Genomic DNA, 18,085 nt, shown 5'->3' on the forward strand with positions numbered 1-18,085 from the left:
ATATATATATATATATATAGTTATTATATTTCTATGGCCCTAGCCCACTAAGGACAGTGAGATATGTTGGGCATCAAAGAAATACATATTGAAGGAAGTTGATGAACAAATGAATGATAAAATTAGCACATTTTCCATTTAGAAATGGAAACATATATTTGTTATTAAAAGCATGGGCAGTGGAAACAGTGAGTATAAGTTCAAATACTAGATTCACTGTTGTAAGAGGGAGATCAAATTAGATTACTTCTCAGTACAGTTTCTAATATGTAAAGTGGGGATAACATTTTTCTCTTAACTCAATATTTTAATTGAGAGACTTGAGTACGTTAATGTACAAAGATACATTAAATGTACCTGGGGCAAGGTATGTATCTAACAATTGTTGCAAGTTAATAGACACCATGGCAAATACAGTTCAGCTAAATATCAAACTGTATGTCTCCTTAGAGAACATATTTCATAGTTTTACAGATATTATTCACAGGCATTGACCAGTTGGAATGGATGCTGGCTTTGGCACTTACTGAGGCCTTGATCAGGGCACCAGGAGAATCCTGAGAGGTCCTGAAAGAGAGTTTCAGATGGTTTAGGGCTCAGAGGAAATTAGTCCAGTAACTGTTTATAAACCAGTGTGAAAGTGTTTTAGCATTTCAGCATCCAGCTGAAGCTACGGTGCATATGAGCTGTTTATTTGTTCTTGTTACTCTCTGTTAATATTAGCATATAACAGTAACTTACACATACATTCATATATAATATTTTATACCGATATATTATTTATTTCTTTTCTAATTTCATACCTAATCAAAGTATGGAATAGCTGAAATTAATATTTACTTATGATAAATTTCACTTGTAAGTTCTTTAAATTCTTCATTGTCTTACTTTTGTTTTGTCATTTGTCTTTAGATATATGCAAAAAACCTGGTGAATGCCGATCGTTGTGCACTTTTCCAGGTAGACCATAAGAACAAGGAGTTGTATTCAGACCTTTTTGATATTGGAGAGGAAAAAGAAGGAAAACCAGTCTTTAAGAAGACCAAAGAGATAAGGTACAGCTAGAGTGGAACGTCCTAGGCTCTGGTCACAGATGTGCAGGTGTTCTGTTACCCACTTTTCTGTGCCTATTCACAGGTATGCTGACAATACTTGTCATACTGTGATATCATTCCCACCAGGACCCGCCTCCTGAAGGTAGTACTTCTGGGAATGACATTGCAGTGCCAGCGAAACCACACCTAGGAAGCATTAGCGTCACTCCTGGAAATGCCGTCTTCCGGAGGCGGTCCTTTTGGAAATCATGTTGGAAAAACTTACTAGTGCTCCCAGGTAGGTAAAGATACACTCCACCTGGAGTCTGCAGGCTTCTCCATGTTTAGGAGCAAGGACGAGCATATCCTCTTTGGCCCGCACCTCTTCCCAGCCCATAGGGCTGTTCACCAAGGCTCAGCCAGTAGAGAACACTGATTTGGTGTGTTTGATGATGTAAACACATTTATTAACTGACCATTTGGTTGGTTTTATCAGTGTACACTTTTGTTACATTTTGAAACTAAAGCCTTCTTTGTCCTGTGAGTGGGAGCACTTGTCACTCAAATGAATAAACTGGAGTTCATTTGTTGATGGAGGTGTGGTGGCCTGGAAACCTGCAGGGAGCACTGTGGAACACTTGTCACAATCAAGCTTACCGCGCTGGGGCTAGAAGCTCCTTTACACACTGGCGGGAAGTTCCTGTTCACACTGGCATTCCTTTTCTTCATGTGTCTGCTGTGACTATTCTACATAATGCTATAAAGATCTCTAGTGAAACACTCTTCCTTATTGAAGATTGCTGTTTATTTGGGCGTCTGTCATGTAAGGTAATTATCCTTAAAGAGCACATCATGGCCCACTCAGGGTGTTCCCCGCTTCTGCTGAGCAGCTCTGCTTCTCTGTTTCCAGGATGACAGAGCCTATCATCCATAGTCACATAAGACTGATTTACAAGTTCTACATAGGTGTTTTAAAATTTGTTTCATTTTTTTTAAGAGCTCAATATTGTTATTCTGGATGCATTCACTTAAAGTCATTTCTCTTGCTTAAGTTTTGAGTGTTACCTGGCACCTCTGTTATTAATCTTAGTATGGAAATAATAAAGCCTATATTTACGAGCATCGGAAAAATAGGGCAATGTGCGTACTATAACCTTAAGATGCCTGGTTGATGCTGGACACTTACCTACAGGAGGTTCCTTCGTTATGCTCTTCCTCTGACCACAGAAGGGGAACCACAGAGGATGTGGGGAGGGAACAGTGCACAGAGCTCTCAGACCCATACCAACAGCACACTTCACCAAATGGATCTTGATTCTTGGTTCATGGCAATCTAATGTGTTGTGTTCACGCTGTTCAAAGCACAAGGAAACTGAGAAGACAACCTTAAGTTTTATACAATGCTTGGTTCACCTTTTGATGTTTTAATTCTATTTTATGTCAATTCTGTTTTGAGTCTTCTTGATATTCCTTAGAGTGAAGCTTTATTTAATTAATGATTATTTCTTATAATGTCAAAAATGTAATATGAAAATTACTTCTGAACTATAAAAAAATGGATATTGGGAATTTTAGATATCCTTCTTAAATTTTGAAATGAGTGCATATGTGATGATAATTAATAAAACATAAATATGTATAAATGTAAGAATATAGCTATAAAAAGAAAATATTGATATTAGGTATCAAAATATAATTATATTCAGTTAATGCTTATCATCTTGATTGTTTTAAAATTTAACGAGTTAGAGAATCAAAACACTTCTGTAATACTTGTACATAGCACTTGGGATGGGAACAAGATAAAATTCAAGCCCTATACATCTCAAGGTTCAGACATAATCTGTGAGTTTGCTAATATGTGTAGAGGAAATCACAGTGGTGTAGACATGCTTTCTAGTTTTTATTGATCCAATACTACTTTGAGAATATTGGCAAGTTAGTGAACTCAAAGACCTCAGTTCACATCTCATTGAAAAGCCACTAAGAAAATATAACTTTTCGGGGGGCAGGGCCCATACTGGGCATTGAACTCAGGACCTTGCACTTGCAAGGCAGGTGTGGGTGCCACTGAGCTAAACACCTAGTTCCAAGGAAATGAATTATGAAGCAAATTGTAAACTACAAGATACTTTGCAAATACAAGGGAATGCTATTGGTCAGTGCTGGAGATCACTAATTTTTCATTTTTAATTTGTGATCCAATTATATTTCAGTGTAGTATGAATTGCATCTTAAAACAAGGTTCTCAGATGATCACTGTGTGCTTTTTCTTCTTTATTTTAATATATTTTAGAAGATGATTTCAGATATATGAATGTAAAACTAATAAGTACATTTAAAGTAAATCATGGCTTTTTATTCAATATTTGATAGTAATGAAATGTTTCAGAATTATTCTACAGCATCCATATTTCAATTAGCACGTTTCTCTCTTTTATATTCGCAGATTTTCCATTGAGAAAGGAATTGCTGGTCAAGTGGCAAGAACAGGGGAAGTCCTGAACATCCCAGATGCCTATGCGGACCCACGCTTTAACAGGTGAGCGGGGGTGTCTCCAGGCCAGTCCCACTCGGGGTGGCCTCCTCTGCCAGCCCCGGTTCCTCACCTCTCACCTCAGCTGTTTCCTCCTCCGTTTTTTTTCCTTTTCTGTGAACCAACTGTATTGTCAGCAGGCAGTATATTTAGATATATAAAATAATATTCTAATCTATGAATATGTAATGATGTGCCACTACATGTATTCATGATTTTATAAAAATAGCTAATAAGATTTTGGGGAGGTACTGGGGATTGAACTGAGTCCTTGCACTTGAGAGGCAGGGAGCAAAACCACTCAGCTAAATCCCTGGCCCAGCTAATAGGACTTTTGACTGGTGGCCCTACGCTCTGGTGTAGTCATTTTGTTTCACTGTATTATCTATTAAATCACAGTATTGATAAAGTTATGTACTTTGCACATTGACCAGTTTGATTTTGAATTATGATTCTGACAGTTGTTAGTATAGAGTGGAGTGGGTGAGTTACATAATTTCAGACTCAGTTTCTACTATTTATACTGGGTATGATAATAGCGACATTACAGCATTTTAAAGATTACATTTAATATTCATAAGAGATTTGGAAATGACTTCAGTTAGCCACAGCTTTAATTGGATCTTATTAAAGTTGAACATTAAGATGGCTTGTAAAGATTTTTTGTTGCCTTTACACTTTCTTTAGAGAACTAGAAGCTAGCTTTAATAATTCTCAAGAAATTGAAATTCTCAGAATGGATGCTATGATTATTACTAGGTAATATTTCAGATACTTTGACAAGCATTTGGTTTACTTTAAGAGATAAAAATAGAAGCAACTGGAAGTTTTTTCATATAATTAACTGATAAATATATATATAATTCACATATATGTGAGTATGGCTATATTATAACAATATATTTCATCTATAGGTTGAAAGTATACTAAAAATCTTATTTTTTCACAAAACAATTTGTCATTTCACTGCTTCAATCTTGAAAATCTTCACATATCCTTATATAAAATCTTTATGTAAAAGTTTATGGTCATACTATTAAGAAAATGAAAAGACAACCAACAGCCTAGAAGAAAATACCTGTAAAAGATACCTAACAAAATATCTGTATCTAGAATATATATTTAAAAACTTCCTAAACTAATAATAAGATATCCCAATTTAATAAAAAGAGCGGGAGATTAAATTAAAATGATTATTCTTTATCACTACAGTATTGTTATTTTACAGTTTTTCTTTCTAGTCATTTTTAGCTGTTTCCAATAGTTAGCAGAAGATTTAACAGGTACTTCACAAAAGACGATGAATGTATGATAATTAACACATTTCCAATGGGGGCACAATTCCCATGTCACTGCCAGGTAGCTTGGACCAGTGGTGGTCCATGCTCGACTCTCCTGCATAACTGTACCACTTGTGCCACCAATGGTAGAAGCTGTCTGATGGAAAAAGAGTTGTGCCTTTTCTGGAACATTTAAACATACACTTATTGAGCAGTCCATTAGTTATCTCTATTCCTAGGTGGCATTGAGGGAACTAATGACATCAAAACATATGCCCGTACAAGACTTGTGGGCAGATCATCAAAGGGCATAATTCATAATTTCCAGCAACTGGCCATTCATAGATAATACTGTCCATTATCTAGTGAACAGATGAACAGCATTAACAAGGACAAAAGGACTAATAGATGCTACAGCCTGGATGGGTCTCAAGCACAGCACAGGAAATGAGAGGGCTAGGTCCTGAGTTCTGTCCGTGCCTGCCGTAAAGTTGCTTATGTGGCTGTCTCTTCAGACCTCAGTCACGTTTACAAAAACATTTCCTCAAATTGGAGTCAGCAAAACATTTCTATCAAGGGCAACATATAACTATACTGAGCTCCATAGGCTATAAGGTCTTTTTCATAAGTCACCTTGGACAATTCTTAAATGAATGGTGTGGCTGTGTTTTATAGGACACTAGTGGGTTGATTTGCCCAGTGGAATGTAGTTTGCTACCCCTGCTCTAAATTTCTAGTGTGATAACACCCATTTGAGTTGATTTCACAAATTACATCTCTCATAAATATTGCCAAGTTCAAAGGAAATTATCATTTTAGCAAATTTATAATAACTTTTTTCTTTGAATTCAACTTATTTGCTTACTGATGCTGGATACTGAAAACACAACTATAAATCAGAAGCCATATATAAAGGCTGCTCTAGAAAACGTTTGATAGCCAAATAACAAATGAGTTAGGATATTTTTGAAAGGATTCTAATAAGAGACTTTTAGTTATTACTTTATACTTGAATTTAGAACCTAACAGTGCCATTGTAGGTATTTGTAATATAAGCACATACATTGAGATTTCTGATAGAATGTGTCTTTTATTTTCTCCTGCTTTTTCCTCCCGGTGATTGCTTTACTTCTTCATGTTCCCTCAGAGAAGTGGATTTGTACACAGGCTACACCACCCGGAATATCCTGTGCATGCCCATCGTGAGCCGAGGAAGCGTGATTGGGGTAGTACAGATGGTGAACAAAATCAGCGGCAGTGCCTTCTCCAAGACGGACGAGAACAATTTCAAGATGTTCGCTGTCTTCTGTGCCCTGGCCTTACACTGTGCTAACGTAAGTACGAGTTTGTAAATACTGTTTTACTGCTCAGTATTGATTTATATCCTTTTTTTTTTTTTTACAAACTAAGAACAGTGATTACTGGTGATGCATATGTTAAGAAACGCATTAACATGCCTTAAAAGAAAATAAAATCTTCTGATATTTTGCAGTCAGGTATGAATTTCAGAAATAAAAATCTATACATAGGTAAAATGTTTCAGTGTCAGGTTTGTATTTTTTTCTACTGAACTAAGAAAAGTGTTATCCAAACCCTTAATATTTGTCATACACCTTGCATTTGAGGATCTTGCACAAGATAATAGAAATCATTTATACTTTCACAACCAGGGAAACTTTGTTTATCAGGAAAAGTGAGACACTGTTTAGGGTATGTGTTGGACCCATTAAATGTTAACATGCTCACTCTTCGCGGCTGTCCTTCTGTTCACTGAAGAATGAAATGAGGTTCAATTTGTGTTCCCAAGTCTCCCTTTTAAAAGGCTACAATTTATAATTTTTCTTTTACATTGTTATTTTTTAAGTGAGTAGAAAACTTTTTATGGAAATAAACTCTAATAATCTGTTAATGAGATTATTGAATTCTGAAATTAGAGACAATTTATTAATGTTTTTGTAAAGCTAAGCCAACATAATAATGAGAGTAACCACTTTAATAACTTAGAGAAACAGTTTTTGGCAATATGACTGAGGTCTGTTGTAGCAGCAGACACCTAACTATTAGAAACAGCTGAGAATGACTAGAAAGAAAAACTGTAAAAAAAATAACACTCTAGTGATAAAGAATAACCATTTTAATCCACTTAGTGCCATTTAGTAGAGTGCCCATCCTCTCTCACATCATCATGGTGCCTACTTAGGGGACATTGGTCAGTAGCTCATCAGAAACAAACTACTATTAATAATAACTTCACACATGTTAGCATTTGTGTGTCTTTCACAAATAAAATATGAATTGCTTATGTTTCTTATTTAGTTTAAAAGTTACAAAAGATGTAATTTTAATACCTTCTGAATCTTGACTCCTCGTCATTTTAAATATACTTTAATACCAAAGCAACTTGGTAATATTTATATTGTTTTTAAAAATACAATAATCAGATCTTATGAATAGAAGTTAGCATTGTTCATTTTTCCTCTGAACATATGTATATCTATTATTTCACAAGTGGTTGTTTTATTTTATACCTTAAAGTATTTTATTAATTATCCTAACAAATTATAAGACAAACATGTATAGTAAATGTTAAAAATTCATCCTGAATTGTGGTGATATTATACATATTAATATGGCATGTGATCAAAACAATTACATTTTGATAAATAAATTTTGACAAATAATTTTGAGTAATAAAAATGAAAACCTTATTAAAATGATTAAAATGATTTAATGAGAGAATTCTGTCTACAAACAAGAATAAGTAATATGTGTTCATGGATTTTACATATAGTTAAAATGAAACTAAGTAGATTTTGAAATAATATTATACCAAAAGTAATGCTACATAGTATAAGGAATTCCCTAAGTCTTTCATCCATGTTCCCTAAGTGTTACTATATGTACCACTTTTACTTTCTCCCCTGAAATTTGCAATTTTTTTCCCACTGGTTCTTTTTTGAAGAGAATTTGCACATAAACCTCTTAGCATCTCACACCCTGCATATTAACAGCTCCAGTCTACAGAAGTACTTCTAGTCATCTCTCATTTCAATGTTTGGAACTTTGTTTTGTGAGAGAAATTTGACTCCTATATTTAGCCATCAATTTTATCCCAACTTATTCCTTTTATTTTTAAGGAAGCTGGAAGAATTGTTTCTATTTTCAGATAAAAAGGAGTAGTTGAAAAAGGTTTAGTATATATAATTTCTCTGAGTGCAACCTGAGATAAGATACCAAAAATTACTGTTAGTTTTATCATCAAAATTATTTTTAGTGTTCTGTCAGTTGAAACTTTATCTAGGCTCACCTTCAATAGTTTAGGAAGTCTTCGGACACCATTATAAGATGTCACTAACACTGTATTTTACATTACACTTAGTTTCAAGAGATATGGCTATCTTTGAAATAAGATGTGGGAAAAGAGCATTTTTAGGTAAGAGAGGTGAATTTGGAAGTTGAGTGTCTTAAAAATCTATCCAGTTGTCTGTATGTCCCGGGAAACTTTGATTCCAAATATATGTATATATGTATATGTATATATATGTATATATATGTATATGTGTGTGTGTGTGTGTGTGTGTGTGTGTGTGTGTGTGTGTGTGTGTGTGGTGTAAATACAGCTGTTATTCGAGGAACTTGATCAAGGCGGTCAAAACTTCTTTAACCTAATTGTGTCATAAAACCTAGATTCAATCATGACGAAAAGCAAACCAGAAAAATAATGCTCCATTTGAAAAGTCATAAACAGGCATTCTGATTTCATATTAGGTAAACTATTTATGGTGAAGTTTTGGTGAAATGACAGGAATTGGTTAATATTGGAAGTGATGGTAAGTTTCCCAAGCAGTTCTTGCATCACTGCGAAGTGCTGCTCTCCGGCAGTGGCTTGTCCTGTTACTTGGCAGTCCTGTCAGGTTGTCACTGTCACCAGGCTCAAGGACATGCTCTTAAGGTGCGTTTTGGAAGTGTATGCAGTGCAGCTCCAGGCTCTCTGTGGAATGCGTTATCAATTTATTACTGGGATATTTGTGCTCTTTACTGAAGTTCTTAAAAATGGTTGGTGGATGCCTGTAATTCTGTCACTCTGGTGTGTGCCTATAATCCCAGCACTCTGGGAGCCTGAGGGAGGATGATTATGTTTGAACAAAGCCTGGGCAACCCAACAACTTTGCAAGACCCTGCCTCAAAATAAAATAAAAAAAATAGTGAAGGGGGCTAGAGATGTAGCTCAGTGTGAAATCCTGGTTTCAATCCTCAGTACCACCAACAAAATCCGCAACACAAACTGTATTACTTTTGAAGGTATTTTTCAACTCAGGAAAGAGTACGGAACTTCTGAATCTGCAAGCTCAGTGGATTAACCTTCTCTGGTTGAATTCCCTGGCTTTCTACTTTGAGAAAGACTGGGTTTTGGGTTATTGTAAAATTTTGTTGCAGTTCAGAATGAACAACAATTTATCTTCTTTTAAAGTGATGCCTTTTATTTTTGCTTTGTTGAAGCAATCACCCTTCTATATCAGAAATAAAAGAAAACATCCCCGAAGTTATGTTAGTATCGATAGGTAGCAGCTGATTCCTCTACAGTGGTTTCTCAGAGCCATAATTTTTTGAAGACTTTAGTGGTCATGACCCTAAACTCGGGTCCAATCCCCAGTACCAAAAACGGGGGGGGTTAAGACCTGAATACACATCATCATTCCAGCACTTGTTTTTTAAGCAAGTCTGCTGTAATACCTTGAGCATTTTTGTAACTAGGAAAAGCCTCTTCTGGGATGCATTGTCCCTAACAGTTGAAGAACCCACAGGCTTCCATCCTTTCCTGGAAGTTCTGTTTCTTCCCTGCAAAAATGCATAAATATTTATGAAGGTAATTTTTATTTAGGTTTTTTTTTTGCCTTACTGTAAAAACTGTAACCTCATAGAAAATATTATTTAGAAATGATTAAAAGGCTTTGTGCACTGTGAAGTGCTATTTAGTTTTTGGCTATGATTAAGTTAGAGTGAGGGTGTCAATTCTAGGAAACTCAAAATAATTCTGCTTTTGAACAGCTTATGTCCTTAATAAGAGCAGGGAAACACATTGAAATTATCTGTAATATTTAACACGATAGTATAATGGCTTCTTTTATTATTGGTAGGCTCAGCGGTCTGGTTTATGAGGCCTAAGAGGCAGGATACATGGCCGAACATAAATATTCCTTCTGTCTTTAGTTTATCTTATTTCATCTGTAGATGCATTGAACTACATTGTGTCTATTGAATTAAAGGGGCATGTGCCTGATTGGCAACATCACCATTAAATTTATTGAATTAGCTAATAGGTGGAAGTACTCCCAATGCAAAAGAGTCATTTGACTGAGGCTTTTAAAACTAAGGGAGCCAATTTCCTTAAATACATTATGATTGTGAAGAAACGTTTGACATGATACAAGAAGCTAACAGGACAGTAATACCTGTCTTTGGCCCAAAGAAAGGAACTCCAGAACAGATTCACTGTGTGCATTTCACACAGGACTATATTTAATATGGAAAAATCACTATTCAAGGGAAAGCAGTTGGCTTTCCCAGTACCACCAAGAGAAACTTAGTAAGTGGTTCAACCTTTATTAATTCTTGAATTCAGCAAACACATATTACATTTCTATATCAGATGGTAGATGTAAAGATCTCTATAATAAGAGTGGTTCCTATTTGATAGAATGCTTTACTGTGTGATAAGCCTTTTTCTAGTTATTTACATATAAAAGGTTAGTCTCACAACAAATCTGTGAGTGAAATTATTATCTCCAGTTTACAAAAGAAAAAAATCAGGCACAGTTTAAACAATTTGCCCAAGGTTACATAGCAAGTATGTCACAGAGCCAAGGTTATGTATAAACTCCCCAAACTCCCCAGCCTTTCATTTGACATTGTTCTTTCCTAAGGTTGCTTATAAGAAGACAAATGTTAAGATGAGTTTTGAAGCTCTATGTGCAGACTGGGGTGTAACTAGAGTTCTTCACAGATCCAGAACCAATAGGTTCTATAGAGTGATGGATGCAGGAATTGGTCAGTGTGATTATGGCTGCTGAAGAATCGCACAGGTGTCTATCAGCTGGAACACATGCAGAGGCAGTAGTGTGATTCAGGCCAGTCCAAAAGCCTCCCGACAAGGAAAGCTGATGGTACAATGCTCAGTATGAGGCCAGCAACTTGAGAACTACAGAAGTTGTTACTGTAAGTAATGGAGTCCAGTGGATATCAAACCTAGAGTTTTGATACTACTACCTGCAGGAGAAGGGTATCCTAGCTCTAGAGAAGAGAATGATTTCACCTTCTCTCTGCCTTTTTGTTCTGTCTGGGCCTCAAACAGTGGCATGATGCCTATTGTCACTGATTGAGAGTGGGTTTTTGACCAGTTTCCAGGGCTAGTTTCCTCCAGACATACCCTTACAAACATACTTAGAAATAATGTTTTTCTAGCTGTGTGGTATCCTTTAAGTTAAATTGACACTCCAATCATCATAGAAATGGGTGTCCAGGATAAACCTTTGTATGCATACAAAGTTCCATGAAGGCAGAGAAACCACAAAGTTATTAAAAGACTTTGGGACAAATAGAAAGTTTGACGCTCATATATACATTGAAGAATAATGTAAATAAAATGTATAATTGTGAATGAGCTGACTGTTGAGAAGGATACTCAAGAACAGTGTTGCAAATCCCTAAGAAAAGTTTTCAGGGAATATCTAAAGTCTATCTTATTGGGTATGAATTGAGTGACAAAGCCATGTTCTAAAATTCAGCTGTCTCTTTGTTAGTAGTAACATAATACACATGCACACATACCCCATCTTGTTTCTAATTTGAATACCTAGATTTTAGTGCACAACAATTCTTAGATTACTTCTTTTGGATAGCATGAAAAGTAAAAGTTTAATCCTTATCTAAGTCTGCAAATATATAAATAGCCAATTTCAACATAATTCAAATTGTTTTCATTGCTCAATTACACATTTTATAAACCAGTGTGATCATTCATTCATTCATTCCACAAATAGGATTAGAGCCCTCATTCATGTTAGATGCTATGGTAGGTAGGGAATAAAAATTAATAGATCTTAAAATCTGTGTGCTTTCCTGCCTTCTGTGTACAGACAGACATACAAGGCATTCTTTAGTTGACTTTTAAAAAGTACATGCTCTGTAGTAAATGTAGCTTTTCCTTCAGATAATGCACTTTCTCTATACACTTCCAAATTGGATTGTTCCCTGACCATTAGTGTGTGTGTGTGTGTGTGTGTGTGTGTGTGTGTGTGTGTATTCTTAATGCATTCTGAGTATAATTGAAAACTCAAAATCAAGCAGATGCACATTTCAATATCTACTCCATTGCTTTATTTTTTTATCTTAAGCTACTTAATTCATGTTCCTACACCTTAATTCCCTCAACAGATGAAAGGAATAAGACCAATTCCACAGGATTGTCTTAAGGACTACAATAGATAATGTAAATAAATTGTGTTCTATACCTGGTCCATAGTCCACATTCACATGTCCTCTCTTTGTTTTTCTCTCTATTTAGGGCTTTTAATATCATTATAGCCAATGTCATAAAATCTCAATTCACTGCTACACTTATAGCTGGGTTTTTGTTGCTGTTGTTGTTGTTGTTTTTATAGGCTAACTGTTTTATCAGGCTTTTCATTAAACCTAGGTTTTGCACTGTGAAAATCAATGTGAAGATACTTTACACAACTAGGTTTGGAGGTTCCATTTGACCCAGCTATTTCTCTGCTGGGTATCTTCCCAAAGGAATTAAAAGAATAATTCCACAGTAATATTTGCTCACCCATGTTTATAGCGGCACAGTTTGTAATAGCTAAAACTTGGAAACAGCTCAATTGCCCATCAGCTGGAGACTGGATAAAGAAGATGTGGTTTTTTTAATAAAATGGAGTACTACTCAGCCATAAAGAAATAGAAACTAGAGACATTTATAGCTAAGAGGATGCACATTGAAGACATACTCAAGTGATATTAATAGGACACACATGTAAATACCGTGTAGTTTCTCTGGTTTGATAAACTAAAAGTGTAAATAAGAGTCAAAATTTATAATTGATATTTTGTAGTAGGAAGAAAAGGTCTAAAGGCATTGGGCAAATGGGAGGGGCAAAGGAAGGCTAAAAAGGGAAGAGAAAAAATGAGAGAAAAGGAAGAACATGAAAACAAAGTCTTTATAAATAAGGAAGGGTGGAGGGGGGAAAGGAGGTCAGGGGAATGGCGAAAAAATAAGAACCAAGGTAAGTCATGTAAAGGTACAAGAAACCAATGATGAATGTAACTGTATTGTATATTTAAAATGTATCAATAAAGATTCAGTTTATAAAAAAATGCCAAAAAACTAGGTTTTCTTTGTTTATGTATCTCAAAAAGGAACTTTAAGTCGACAGAGTAACTGTTGATGTTTACGGTAAGATAAAATTGCAAGTTTATAAATCAGTAATTTTTACTTAAGATGTCTACATTTTTCCTGTAAGGAAGTGTGTTTGAGGAAAGTCACCTTTTGTGTGCTTTAGTTTTCCTCTAAACTTAAATGTCGCTTTTAGTAAGGACATCATAACACACACACGAAACTTTTACTTTTCTCCAGTTTCATGTCAGCTGAAAGATTGAGAGACAGCTATTTCCATCCTTGCACTGTTGCAGATCTCAGTATAGAAAAAATTCTGATGCTGTATTTAATAGTTTGCTTAGGACTGTCTTAAGGAAAATTTTAAAATTCTTCAATAGTAGGGCAATTTTTTTCTCTACTGAGAAAAAAAGGGAAATAAAATCATTTCTGTGCATTTTCTACTATATTTTCCATATCTGAGAATAATTGTGCAGTTATAGAAAGTCACTTTTAAGTGCTGTATTTTTGCAGTGGTATACTTTTAATCTGTCACTAAGGGCTCTTCATTAACTCACTTCTTGGAGGTGCCAGTCCATTGATTCTTCCTTATGTTAGGCTCTTCCTTTTTGGATTTTTTTTTTCATTTACCAGATGATTGCAGTGAATGTTTAGAATTTTTAAAAATTCTTACAGTAAAAATGGGCATCTGAAATGCACAGGCGTTTCTCAGACAAAAAAAGTAAAAGCATTTATATGAAAAAATGTTCTACATCACTGGTCATTCAAGAGATTCCACCTCATCCCAGAAAGAATGGCTGCTATCAAGAAATCAACCAATAAAAAATGTTGGCAGGGTTGTGGGGAGAAAGGAACTCTTCTTTATTGTTGGTGGAAGTGCGGACTGGTGAAACCACTATGGAAATCAATATGGAGATACCTCAAAGAACTGGGATTAGAGGTTCTATTTGACCCAGCCATTCCTCTGCTGGGTATCTTTCCAAAAGAATTAGAAGAATCATACTACAGTGTTATATGCCCACCAATGTTTATAGCAGCACACTTTGTAATAGCTAAAACTAGGAAACAGCCCATTTGCCCATCAGTTGGAGACTGGATAAAGAAGAGGTGGTTTTTCTATAAATGGAGTACTACTCAGCCATAAAGAATGAGAAATTAGAGTCATTCATAGGAAAATGGATACATATTGAGGATAAACTCCTAAGTGAAATAAATAAGTCACACATGTAAATACTGAATAGTTTCTCTGGTGTGAAAAACTATAATCATAAATAAGATCCTAATGATATAATTGACAATGTAAAATAGGAAGAAAAGGGCTAAAAGTGTGGGGGAAGTGGGAGGGGTAGGGGAAAGGAAAGAAGAGAAAAGAAAAAAATATGAGGAAATGAAAAAATGGAAATAAAATTTTTATAAATGGGGAAGGGAGGAGGGGGTGAAGGGAGGGCAGGGGTAAGGGGAAAACATGAGAACCAAGACCTGTCATGTAAAGGTACAAGATCCCAATGATAAATGTAACTGTACTGTATACCTAAAATGTACCAATAAACTCAATGAGCAAAATAAAAAAAAGTTCTTATAGTAAAAGACACATTGCCATTAAATCCCCTCAAATACTCCACCTTCCCTCAACCCACATATCCCATAATTTCTGCCACTTTCTGAAGCAGTTCTGGAAATCCTGTTGCATGGATGTCTGTCGTAGCTCTGTCATGGCTGCGTCAGTATCCTGAATCGATCTGAAACATTCACGTTTTATAAGCATTATTTTGACTTTGAGTAGGAGCCAGAAGTCACATGTTGCCATATCTAGTGAACACAGTAGATTGGGACCCTCCTAACTTTTTTTTTTCACTTAAAAATACACAGTTGTTTAGAGAGAACAAAACAGGCCTTATTCAGTAAATAACATGTTTAAAAGTACATACATTTTTATGTTTTTAATTTTTGTTTATATTTTATAATTCAAACAATATATTAGCACAGTGCATGTGCATATAATTATTAAGGAATGTTCAGTCATTGAGAGTGTTTCTCCAAAATTATTTCACTGATGAAGGGTTTTATATTCAAACATTTTAGAGACCACCCTGGAATAGAGAAATTTGTGATCACCAAGAAGCTAAATATTTTATAGGGTGACATAAAGAAAATATCTTCATTATCGATCCATATAATTCCATGTATATTATTATATAGGCTGAGTAGATAGTCTTATCTATTGACAGCTGCCCTACATTAGATGTTGGGGAAAATGTAAACTGTTAAGAAACCTACTTAGATTTGCCATGATGTCACACACTTTCACCAGTAGTTCAGTGTATGGGACTCTTGTTTTTTCCTTTAAGTCACCCCTCCTAATTAATTTCACCTATTTATAAATTCACGTGTACATATACTGATCCATTCCATTTGCCTTACTTCTAGTCTGTTCTCTCATCTTTAGTCATAATTATTTGTAAAACTACATTTGCATAACTATACAAGAACTTCATTTGATAAGATAGTGAAATGTGCAGCTCTATTTTACGTTATTGTAGTTACATGTTTATATGTCAGCTTTATGGGTACAATCTTGTATATACAAATCTGTGTTACGCATTTCCATTTATTGCTGTAACATCAATGAAATCCCAAATTTATTCATTTTTAACAGTATAAAAAATATACAAGTAAATCGTCAAAGGGGAAAAAATGATGAAATCTCCCTAAGGCAGTTGAGTTTTACCTACATTGTCACGTAATAATTTTTTGTTTTGTTTTAACGGATTTAGAGGCATCCTAGGTCTTATATTCTTTAAACTCATTAATACTCCTTCATTTTCTGGTAATAAAACGGGCATGCTTTATTTTCAGCATTTTTCTTACTAAAAATTTAGAAATACAATACAAAACATTGTAAAGAGGACAAGTAGTAATTTTACTCCCTAGAGACAATGTTTGGTAGAAAGTTTTTTGTTATAGAATTAAATAAGACTTCTTAAAGGGCATTTAGAAGAAAAAATCTTTTGCATCTTTGAGGTGTCAAGAGTCCATAGCTTCGGTGTCGGTGGAAATGTGGACAGTAATAAGTTACCTTAGTTTCAGTGATAGCTCTGGTTCCATTTTACCAAATTCTGAATTTTAATGACAAATGATTTTAAGCATTGTTTCAAGGAATCTTTTATTTACTTTCCAGATGTATCATAGAATTCGTCACTCAGAGTACATTTACCGGGTAACTATGGAAAAATTGTCCTACCATAGCATTTGTACTGCAGAAGAGTGGCAAGGCCTCATGCATTTCACACTCCCTGTACGACTCTGCAAAGAAATCGAACTGTGAGTGCTTTGCTTTGTCAGTTTCTTTAAATTTTAGTATTTAAAAATATATATATCTTATAGTCAAAGTTGAATTTATGTCGAAATTGCAAGGAATCTCAGCCAGCTTAAACCTAGACAGAGCAAGTTAGTAGCCACGTTTTAACTGGCTTTTGATAAAAGCCCAGCTAAATGTGGCCTCTTATCACAGTGAGCAAGGTTTGCTTTATATTTTAGTTCTGGAGAATGGCTAATAATTGTGTCGTGACAATCATTTACTAAATGTGTCCCACATGCCAGCCTCTGTGCCACACGTTCCAGACCCTTGAATCTTCTTGACAACCGGAGAGGGATTTGACTACTATCCCTTACATACAGACAGCAACACTGAGGAATAGAGAAGTACAATAATGTGTTTGTGAGTCTGTAGATGAAGGTTTCAGTGGGAATCCCTGCTGGGTGTGCCTTCAGAGCTGGCTTTTAGAGCTGCTTCTAAACTATGCCTTCCTGCTCCACCAAAGAAGCTGTGGGTTATTGTTATCGAAGCAACACATTTCTTACTTTAACATAGTCCAGTTCAAGAAGCATTTACTGAAGATTTTGGCACTGGGAAAATAAGGCTTGTGTGTTTTTCTTTTGCTGAATATTTACTGAGCCAGGCGTGAGGGTAAACCTGAGGGGCAGCCTTTTTCTTGATAAGGTACAATCAATGGGAAAGACAAATAAATCTCAATGGCTTTTGTCAGGTTCTTCAACAGCAGAATTTTAATTTTACCGAATTAACACAAAATAGGTTATAGAGCTAAAATCACAAGTATTTTGATTATTACTATCTATATGGCTCACCACTTTGTTTATAATTATCCATATTATATGCATAGTTTTATAGGTTGTAATTTTCTTCTTTGGATTACTTAAAAAAAACTGAACTTTATTTTGAAATGAGTCAACTTCAATGTTAAAATTGTTATTATCCTGTTGTACATTTTACACCATGTAATATTTGATGTTCAAGATGGCATTTAATATCAGATAATTAAATATATCTATCAATTTGAATTTCCATATTCAAGAACTTAGTAATAATTCTGCTTTTACAGTTTGTTTTCTATGCCTGCTAATATTTAAGTCACTAGGCCTAGAATCTGTGATAATTTGTGTACCAATGGTAAGTGCTAATTAACACTATGTATGTACATAGGAAATATTCAGAAATGACTCATCCAACATATACCTTATAATTCAGAATGTAGTACTTTATCATATTGTTTATGAGCAAATGTTACTGGCTGTATTACTAAATGAATAATACATATTAATATAATAACTTTAGGTCTATGTACTTACAAGATTAGGTATATGTATTTCAGTTTAAATGGAATATAAAACAATTTCAACTTTAAAAATAACCTTTGATAGGCTTTCCCCCTTATCTATGAGTTGTATAATATTTAGTAGAATTCAGATAGAATTTTGTACTTATTTACTATTCTGACAACTGCAGCATCATTTTTTTTCTTTTCTTTTTTTTTTTTTTTTT

General features: G+C 34.8%; 1 protein-coding gene across 7 annotated transcripts in view; it reads left to right on the forward strand.

Annotated features, from left to right (window-relative positions):
• Pde10a (phosphodiesterase 10A) overlaps positions 1-18,085 on the forward strand; it is a 551,502-nt gene that overhangs the window by 482,672 nt on the left and 50,745 nt on the right. For all 7 annotated transcript variants that reach the window (XM_019205466.2, XM_019205465.2, XM_010610549.3 and 4 more), the window contains 4 exons: positions 913-1,055; positions 3,484-3,576; positions 5,998-6,184; positions 16,424-16,566. In XM_019205466.2, the coding sequence (XP_019061011.1) occupies positions 913-1,055; positions 3,484-3,576; positions 5,998-6,184; positions 16,424-16,566 (566 nt within the window). The remainder of the gene's footprint in view (positions 1-912; positions 1,056-3,483; positions 3,577-5,997; positions 6,185-16,423; positions 16,567-18,085) is intronic.

Source organism: Fukomys damarensis, unplaced genomic scaffold, assembly GCF_012274545.1.
Source record: "Fukomys damarensis isolate Sample0158 unplaced genomic scaffold, DMR_v1.0_HiC HiC_scaffold_14, whole genome shotgun sequence".
NCBI classification, from domain to species: Eukaryota; Metazoa; Chordata; class Mammalia; order Rodentia; family Bathyergidae; genus Fukomys; species Fukomys damarensis.